Source organism: Gallus gallus (genome assembly GCF_016699485.2).
Source record: "Gallus gallus isolate bGalGal1 chromosome 29 unlocalized genomic scaffold, bGalGal1.mat.broiler.GRCg7b 29_unloc1, whole genome shotgun sequence".
In the NCBI taxonomy this organism is placed as follows: domain Eukaryota; kingdom Metazoa; phylum Chordata; class Aves; order Galliformes; family Phasianidae; genus Gallus; species Gallus gallus.
The window spans coordinates 20,039-30,000 of record NW_024095943.1 but is presented as its reverse complement, the minus strand read 5'-3'; the positions used below and the strand labels follow the sequence as shown (position 1 = coordinate 30,000).

At 52.4% G+C, this 9,962-nt stretch overlaps 1 protein-coding gene across 1 annotated transcript in view; it reads left to right on the top strand.

Moving 5' to 3' along the window:
- The window catches only part of LOC121108664 (zinc finger protein 345-like), a 4,545-nt gene extending 931 nt beyond the window's left edge, over nucleotides 1–3,614 (top strand). The window contains 4 exon segments of the mRNA XM_046905995.1: nucleotides 146–186; nucleotides 225–256; nucleotides 370–1,761; nucleotides 1,763–3,614. Coding sequence (XP_046761951.1) covers nucleotides 146–186; nucleotides 225–256; nucleotides 370–1,761; nucleotides 1,763–2,108 — 1,811 coding nt within the window. The 3' untranslated portion in view covers nucleotides 2,109–3,614.
- Nucleotides 3,615–9,962: the final 6,348 nt, after the last annotated feature.

Below are 9,962 nucleotides of genomic sequence, written 5' to 3'. Positions count from 1 at the left end.
TGCTCCAAAGGGAGCTGTGGCCCCAGTGTCATTCAGGCCCAAATGGTGCTTTCTCCATGGGGAGGGACACACAGTGGAGATGTTGAACAGTCACTGTGCCGCAATGATGGAAATGCTCTCATCTCCCCTGTTTCTGTCATTGAAGCTCCACTTCCAGCCCCCAAACCCGGGCTGATCTCCGTGCTTGAAGGAGGGGAAGACCCCTGGATCCCAGATGTGCGTAGCCCGGAGGCCGTGCCAGGAGACCTGAGCCCAGGTGAGTTGCTGGAGGGAGGGAAGGAGGAGGCTGGGGCTGGAAGAGTCCTCTCTGTCTGTGTTTTATTTTGGGCACCGTGTGCAATTTCTGGATTTCCTCTTTCCTCCAGCTAGAACTGGGATTACAGATATACTGGAGGATGTGCAGGAAAGTGGTGTGGCCGAAAGGCGGTGGGGTAGTGCCTGTGTGGGAGAAATCAGAAGGGATGTCCCAGGAGGCCTGGAGCAAGGTCAGGGTGAGCACATCAAGAAGGCACTGGGAAAGCATCTGGAAGAGAAAGGAAGGAGCCCATTGCACTTCAACATAGGTGAAAAGCAGGCTGAAGGGCCCAGGAGCAAGGATGTGTGTCAGATGAAAAAGCAGAATCCATGCACTGAGTGTGGGAAAAGCTTGGAAATAGATTCCAGTGTCATTAACCACCAGTGCATGCACGCAACGAAGAGCCTGTACAAGTGCTCTGAGTGTGGGAAGAGCTTCAAACGGAGAGCCAAACTAACCCGCCACCAACGCATCCACACAGGAGAGAGACCCTTTAAGTGCTCTGAGTGTGGGAAGGGCTTCAAAAGGAGTTGTGAACTGAAGCTGCACCAGCGCATCCACACAGGAGAGAGACCCTACAAGTGCTCTGCTTGTGAGAAGAGCTTCAAAAGCAATTCTCAATTGAAGCACCACCAGCGCACCCACACAGAGGAGAGACCTTACAAGTGCTCTGCTTGTGGGAAGGGCTTCAAAAGCAGTTATGAATTAAAGCTGCACCAGCGCATCCACACAGGAGAGAGACCCTACAAATGCTCTGCTTGTGAGAAGAGCTTCAAAAGCAATTCTGAATTGAAGCAGCACCAGCGTACCCACACAGAGGAGAGACCCTTTAAGTGCTCTGAGTGTGGGAAGTGCTTCAGCAGAAGTTCCCACCTCAACTTCCACCGGCGCGTCCACACAAGAGAGAGACCCTTTCAGTGTCCTGCGTGTGAGAAGAGCTTCAGAATCTGTTCTGAATTGAAGAAGCACCAGTGCATCCACAGAGGAGAGAGACCCTTTCAGTGCTCTGAGTGTGGGAAGAGCTTCAAAAGGAGTTCCCACCTCACCTGCCATCAGCACATCCACACGGGAGAGAGACCCTTTCAGTGTCCTGAGTGTGGGATGACCTTCAGAATCTGTTCTGAACTGAAGTTGCACCAGCGTATCCACACAGAGGATCGGCCCTACAAGTGCTCTGAGTGTGGGAAGTGCTTCAAAAGGAGTTCCCACCTCTCCTGCCACCAGCACATTCACACAGGAGAGAGACCCTTTCAGTGTGCTGAGTGTGGGAAGAGCTTCAAAAGAAGGCCTGATTTGAAGCAGCACCAGCTCATCCACACAAGAGAGAGGACCTTTTAGTGTTCTGCGTGTGGAAAGACCTTTAAAAAGTGTTCTGAACTGAACCTGCATCAGCGCATCCATATGGAGGAGAGACCCTTTCAGTGTCCCGCGTGTGGGAAGAGCTTCAAAAGAAGATCCGAGTTAAGGGAGGCCCTGCAAGTGCTGTGAGTGTGGGAAAAGCTTCAAAAGCAGTTCTGACTTGAAGCAGCACCAGCGAACCCACACTGAGGAGAGACCCTACAAGTGCTGTGAGTGTGGCACGTGCTTCAAAAGGAGTTCCCACCTCACCTGCCACCATCGCATCCACACAGGAGAGAGACCCTTTCAGTGTCCTGAGTGTGGGAAGAGCTTCAAAAGCAGTTCTGCACTGAAGCGCCACCAGTGCATCCACACAGGAGAGAGACCCTTTCAGTGTCCGGAGTGTGCAAAGAGCTTTAAACGCAGATCTCATCTCAACATTCACAAGCACAACCACAAAGCACAACGGCTGTAGAAGCACCCCAAGACTATGGGAACCTTCAAAAGCAGTTCCAGCCTCGTTACCTTCCGGCACTGCCACAGAAGGTACAGATCCTGCAGAGCCTCAAACTTGTGAGGAGCTTCAGCCAAAACCCCACCCTGGTTACGACCTGTGGCTTTGTGTTTTGAACCTTACAAATCCCTTGAGTAGAGGATGAGCTCGGCAGCCAAAATCCATCTTCTTCTCTGCTGCTCTTCTTTCTCCTCTTTGGATGCGAATTCTGCATGTTGCTCTCTGTCAGCTGCAGTCAAGGTGTTGAGCGGACAGTCAAAGGAGAGTCCAGAGTGGGATGTGTCACAGCCACTGGAAACCCTCTGCCAGGTGGCACGTTTCTGCCAGGGCAGTGTGCAAGGACAGTCACCTCTTATCTCCCCTGGAGACACTCACCTGCTGTGGGACAACAGGTGAGGACCCAAAGGAAACCTCAGCTGGGCCGATACGTCGCCAGGAAGGAAGAAATTCTGTCTGCTGGGAGTGTGGGAAGAGCTTCATCTGGAGCTCAACCCTCAGTACACTCCAGAGAACCAACGCCGGGGAGATTCCCTGTGAGTGCCTTGACTGCAGGAAGAGATCCGTCCAGAGCTGGGAGCTCATCACACACCAGTGGATCCACGTGAGGAACCCTACAGACGTGCAGCCTGCAAGAAGAGCTTTGGCCACAGCTCGAACCTGCTGAGGTAGCAGAGTGTCTGCAGTTGGGTGAAGTCCAGGACATGCCTGCACCAGTGAGTTCACGTGGCAGGAAGCCTTAGAAATGCCTTGAGTGTGAGAAGGGCTTTGTGCAGAGCACGAAGCTCCTCCCTCGCAGGAGATGGCAGTCGTGGCAGAAGTGCTACAAACGTCCCATGTGTGGGAAGAGCTTCAACCACAGCTCCCAGCTGAGCAAGCACCAGGGGATCCACTCAGGGCAGAGACCATAGATGTGCCTGCACTGCAGGAAGAGCTTCATCCAGAGCTCAGTCCTCGTTAAGCATTGCCCAGTCCACGTGAGACGGTGGCCCTGCAAGTGTCTCTCCTACAGGAAGAGTTTCTCTCAGGGCTGGCACCTCATTTCTCATGGGGAAAGCTCCAGGAGAGAGAGCTTGAGGATGCCCAAGGGTGCGGTAGACCCCTGTGCTTCTCCCCACACAGGAAGAGCTGGCAAAGGAGATGGCATTGCTGGCACCCTCTGCAGAAGGGCCTTAACCCAGGAGCTTCAGATGGCCTTTCCTTGCTTCCCAAAGCAGTTCTCTCAGCATGCCCACGTTCCTCTTCTGCTCTTCCTGCCTGCAGCTTTTTGATGCCATTTCCTTAGGAGAAGCGGCTGTGTGGGGATGTTCTGTGTGTCTGTGTGCGTGTGTTGCTCTCAGTAATTTCTGAGTGCACTGGTGAATGTGAGAGAATGGACAGGAGAGCAGTAATGTGGCTCTTGGAGGTTTTCTGAGAATCATCTGTAGTGGAAAGGGAAGGGGGTGAATAAAGTAGCTGAGTTGTTCTGGAGCTTTCTTCACTGTAGTCTTGTTTCTTGTTCTTAAAGTGAATGTCAGCGTGTGGAATGAGGAGATGGATAGGAGAGGGAAAATATTCCACCTCTGCACACACTGGAATCAGCGCAGGCACAGGCAGAGCTCCCAAGAGATTGACCAGCCCCCATGGTGCCCATGTGCAAGGCTGTTATGCATTTCTGGTTTTTCATGTTAGAAACATGGAAAGTTGGAGGCCCTGTGTGCTTCAGCATCATCAGCATGTGTGAGACGTGGTGGGAATGGCCCTGTGAGGGGTGTGCTCTGTGTGATGGATGGCTCTGGGCTCTGCAGGATGGAGATGCAGGGCCAGTGAGATGGGATGGGGTTGCTGTATGTACTGATGGGCTGGATGGAACGGACTTACAGTTAGCAGTGCCATGGTTACAGCCTCTGTGTATGGGTTAAGGGATGAGGAAAGAATGTGCATGTCACTGTGGGAGCCTACTCGAAGCCTCTCAGCCTGGACGGTGATGCCAATTAATTATTCTTAATTGTTTAAAGGTGTATCTCAAGACGAGCCTCACTTGCCCTAGTGGGTCAGCAGCTTCCCGGAAATTGAGAGGGAATAGCACTCAGCCAACGAGCTCTGTGGTTTTCATGGCCAACTGATTATATACGACTGTTGAAGTCACTGGGGAGATGCTTGCACATTCGCACAGGAGCGTAAGTACTCTTTGGCTTTTTAGGGGACGAAGTATCAGTCAGTGGGCAAAATACAGTGTGAGGGCGATCATTTTGCTTCTCAAATCTTCCTACTGCTGATGTTATCTACAGTGACGATGGCTCACATTCTTTGAGCGAGGAAATGCAAAAGTGAGCCAAATGAGAAGCCAGTGAGTGTTTGGTGTCCCGTACTACCCTCCATCAAATGAGGCATTAGAAAGAGCAAAAGGTTGACTGTTGGACACTCATCTTAGTGCATCTTAGTGCTTCACTGACCCAGACCTTAGAAGTGATTCTTTCTGCACAAGCTGACAGGTCAGCCCTCGCCTCCTGTGGTAGTGCCGTGGTGCCAGAAACACCCAGCAGGACTCTGTGATCAGTCCGTGCTGTTGTGTCACAAGGAACAAGTAGTGAGACTGCAGAACCATCAGAGTAAGGCAATGCCAGGGTGAGTGCCAGTGCAGGAGTCGAGGTGAGTGTCTGCAGCCTGCAGGGAAAAGGAGGCAAGCATAGGACTGCATAGAACAGCCTCTGGTGCAGATGGCCAACAGCACTGGCAAGGCTGGAGGGCCCCAACAGGAAACCAAGGTCTTGGTCAGCTTGGCTGCGGCAGTTGTGTCTGCTGCTGATGCTCCGGAGGGCACACGTTGTCCTCGTGACACTGGGGCCTCCTTGTTTCCTTGCAGCCCTGTAGGGAGGCCAGTAGGTGTAGTATCATTCTCCCTCCCAGAACGCTGCCCACCCACATCCCACTGACCGTGGGAGAGCGTTGGGCCATCTGTGAGGGACAGGACCACCTTTCCCAGAGGCTGCAGCTATGGCTTAACCCTTCTGTTTCATCAAACAAACCAAGGGCTTTCCTCAACCTCAAAGCACCTGCACAGGGCCTTTGCCGGTCTGTAATCACGGTCTCCAGTTATCTGCTCTAACACGTCTCTGGGGAGGCTTTGTTGGTAATGGCCCCACAGGGACCAATTAATACTCCAACACTCTCCAACATTTCTGGACAGCATTTTGGCTGCACCTTCATCAGTTGGCTACAGCAGTCTTCTCTCAGTAGCTGAAGCTCAACAGACACCACATACGCTGTGGGGCTCATTACAGTGCAGAAAGACCTAACAAGCCATTTCCCTCCAGTCTTCAAGACTTGTTCATGAGGGAGGTCTCAGTGTGGCAGATAAGGTTTTCAAGGAGCACAGTCCAAAAAAGGAGTTGTCATATTTAAGGCTCTTTCTTCTTACAGCAGACACCGAGATGTCACTGAGTGCAGCACAACTCCTGTGACACGGATGGCAGCTCCGTCAGGGAGAGGGAGGTACAGCCAGCATGGGGATAGCATTGTGGGGATCCAAGAGGGAAATGTAGTCAGTGAGAGCTGATAACTGGACAGTGACTGCAACAGACAAAGATGGGAATTAATGCAGGTGGAGGAGAAAGAAGCCGGTGCAAGAGGAGGGATGCAGGGGGCCAGTTGTGTGGTCGGTGCTGGTCTGGCTGGGTGTGGGGGATGCGTGGGAGGGAGCTGATTCCCCTCCAGGACCCAGGACTACAACCTCAGGATAAGATGCCTCAACTGATTCAGCGGAATCCTGTCCAGGTAGCTGCAGGGAGATGGGGATTGGGGGGGGGTGGGAGGAGCAACCCAGCAGCACAGGGGCCTTCTGCTGCTAGGGGTGCTGCATGGGGCTGGGGGCTCAGAGCTGCACTGCATGCTCAGGGCGTTGCAGAGAGGACATTTCAGGAAGGAGGACCAAACGTGGGACTTTCTGCCCTGTGTTCATTTTCCTACTCTTCTTCTGAGCTAGCCCCCTTGCATCCTCTCCCACCCAGAAACACCTCTGCCTTCAGGGCTGCGGGGTCCAAGGCATGAAGCGCCTCCTCTGCAGCCAGAGCTCCAGCAGAGCAGAGCTGCATCTCTCCAGGCCTGAGCTCATTTCCTTCTGCAGCGCACGGGGGCTGAGAGCAGCTGCTCGGGGCTGTGGACAGCACAGTCTGTGAGGCTGGGAAGGAGCTGAATTTCTCTGAATGAGATGCCATCACGAGGACACTTGGCTCTCTCTCGAAGAGAGATGTCCTTCCAAGCTGGTGAGCTGCCCTGCAGGATGCACATCTCTCCCATAGCATCTCTGTGTTCCCTGAAAGCCCAGGGAGATGAAGTGGAGAGATGCTAAGAGAGATGTCACATTCTAAAAGTGAAACCAAGCACTCCTGCCACTTCACAATGGGCCCACCTGGGTGGGTCAGGACTGCTTTCTCCAGAGTCCGCGGGCAGAGGCCTCTCCTCTTCCTTACATACTCAAACTCATGGAAAAAAATCTCAAGTCGTGGATCTGAACAGGCATTTTCCTCAGAGAAAGAAAAAGTATCGGATCGATTCTGTGGCAGGAGGAAGGTCACCAAGGAATGGTACGGGGTTTTGCCAAGGGAAGCCTCACCTAACTTGCCTTTTTCTCTCCTTTGATGGTTATCCATGTCCAGGAGCGGCAGATGCCCTACAGCAGCTCCATCAGCGAGTTCCTCCTCCTGGCGTTGGCAGACACGCGGCCGCTGCAGCTCCTGCACTTCTGGCTCTTGCTGGGCATCTACCTGGCTGCCCTCCTGGGCAACGGCCTCATCAGCACAGCCGTAGCCTGCGACCACCGCCTGCACACCCCCATGTACTTCTTCCTCCTCAACCTCGCCCTCCTCAACCTGGGCTCCATCTCCACCACTGTCCCCAAAGCCATGGCCAATGCCCTCTGGGACACCAGGGCCATCTCCTACACTGCATGTGCTGCCCAGGTCTTTCTGTTCTCATTCTTGTTGTCAGCCGAATTTTACCTCCTCACTCTCATGTCCTATGACCGCTACGTTGCCATCTGCAAGCCCCTGCACTACGGGACCCTCGTGGGCAGCACAGCTTGTGCCAGCCTGGCAGCAGCTGCCTGGGGCACTGGGCTTCTCCATGCTCTGCTGCACACTGCCAATACCTTTTCACTGCCACTCTGCCGAGGCAACACCGTGGACCAGTTCTTCTGTGAAATTCCTCACATTCAAAAGCTCTCTTGCTCGTACCCCTACCTCAGGAATCTCAGTCTTATGACATTCAGCGTATTTTTGTTTTCGGGGTGTTTTGTTTCCATTGTGCTTTCTTACGTGCAGATCTTCAGGGCTGTGCTGAGGATGCCCTCCGTGCAGGGACGGCACAAAGCCTTTTCCACGTGCCTCCCTCACCTGGCCGTGGTCTCCCTCTCTATCAGCACTGGCCTCTTTACCTACCTGAAGCCCCATTCCATCTCCTCCCCAGCCATGGATGTGTCGGTGGCAATTCTGTACTCGGTGGTGCCTCCAGCAGTGAACCCCCTCATCTACAGCGTGAGGAACCAGGCACTGAAGGGTGCCATCTGGGAACTGTTGTTATGGATGTTTTCCAGTAATCACAAAGACTCCATCTCTCTCCGCAGGTGACTTCTAATGTATCCCACTCTAAGCTTGTGCTCGGTTGTTTTCCATTAGTATGTTTCTTTCTTTCATACAGCCTACAGCATACTTTCATGCAGCAAAGGAAGTACATGGGCAAGTACAAAGTGTTCTGGGGGGTCCTGAAATGTGTGTTTGATACAAAGAGAAGATCTCGTGTTCAGAGGTTCTCCACTGTGGAAAGGGGATTTAGCTGGGGGTCCTGAGGGAATAAGAGCCGGCCGTGAGCCAGCACTGCGCTCCTGTAGCCTGGGTGGCCAATGGTACAACAGAGGGGTGTCCAGCAGGGACAGGGAGGTGATCGTCCTCCTCTACTCAGCCCTTGTAAGGCTCCATCTGGAGCGCTGTGTCCAGGCCTGGGGAAACCAGCGCAAGGAAGACATGGAGCTGTTGGAGCAGGTCCAGAGGAGTGCCACAAAGATAATCAGAGGGCTGATGAAAGACTGTGGGAGTTGGGATTGTTTAGCTTGGAGAAGGGAGGGTCCGGAAAGACCTCATTGCGATCTTGTGATACTTGAAAGGAGCTTACAGGCAGGAGAAGGACTGGCTTTTTATGCTGGAAGATAGCGATAGGACAAGGGGCAATGGATTTAAACTGAACGAGGGGAGGCTAATGTTGGATGTTGTGAAGAGATCCTCCACGCAGAGGGTGGTGAGGCACTGGAAGAGGCTGCCCAGAGCATTTGTGGATGCCTCATCAGTGGAGGTGAGTGGAGTGGCCAGGCTTGATGTGTTCCTGGCAGTCTGGTCTTGCGGTTGGCAAGCCTGCCCACAGCACAGGTTTGGAACTAGATGATCCTTCTGATCTTTCCAACACAAGCCATTCTGTGATTCAATGATTCAGTGGATATAACTTGGACTTAATAAAATCTACTTTGACAGAACTATGCCTCTTGCTTTCCTTTGCTGTCAATTAACCATATCCATCTGTTGGAGGTTTCCTGCGTGTCAGGAAGCTGGGAATTGGTGCCTAGTGCTAACTCTAACCCATAGACTAAACCTTTAATCTAACCCTAACCCCAACCCTAACTCCTAAGCCATAACTCCAACTCCTAACCTTAAAGTCTAACCTTAACCCTTTCTTGTCCTAAACTTCAACCTAAACTCAAACTCTTCCCCCTAAACACTAACCCTCATCACAGCCCTCGCCCTAACACTAACTCAAGTGCTAGCACTTCACCTAACGCTAAATCTAATCCTTAGTGCTAGCCCCGGCCCTAACTCTTCTTTGAAACCTAACCCTAACACTCAACCCTGTCCCTGGCCCTCCGGTTGGTTGGCAGCTGGTTATCAGGTGGGGTAAATCAGGCTGCTGCTCTTTCAAGTCACTTCCCAAGGTGGATGGAATTCTCAGCATGAGTCGGACAGAACATGTTGACATAGCTTACTAAGTAGGTCACTCCAACCGTATGTGAGCCCAGAAATTGAGAGAAGTATGCATCTGGAAGTGGATAAGGAGGAAGAGACTTATTCTGGGAACACGGCAGGAAGGAAGGCCCCTCCTGTGCCGATCAGGGGAAAATGACAAGTTTCTATCTGGTGCGCGTGGCTCTGCATGTGGGATGTGGCATATTTGCTGCGGGCAGCAATTGTGCTCAGCCATGCCCATCAGCTAGCTGACCTGGTTCTTCTCCTCCCTTTTCCCTCCCTTGAGTACACGTGAGTGCACTTCCAGCAGCATCCATGACTGTGGAGGAAGCCCAATTCTCCTGCAGTGTTGGCTCAGCGCTGCAATGGAAGAGGGAAGAGTTTGTGAGACACGGGGGAGTACAGGGCCAGCGCTTGGCCATGCTGCTGAATGAAGCACAGCTGGATCAAGCCCTGAGTCAAGGTGCCAGGCAAGAACCAAAACAGCTGTAGCGACAAATCTCTGTGTAATAAATGCGTCATAAAGAACTCCTCCTTTTCAGAGTTTTGAGGGTTGTCTATAAATCCTCGTCATTTATTTTTCATAAGCCACGGACATACAGCAGCAAGATAACGACTCTTACATTTTATCTCCACGTAGATTTATAAAACCATTAAAAACAAAATCAGTTGTAAGTGACCTTCAGAGATCATCTAGTCCAACTGCCTGACCACTTCAGGGCTAACCAAAAGTGAAAGCACATCATGCAGGGCTTTATCCAAATGTCCCTTGAGCACCAGAGGTCACGGGGCAAGAACCTGTAAAGGAAGCCTTTCCTGGGGTCTATTTGGA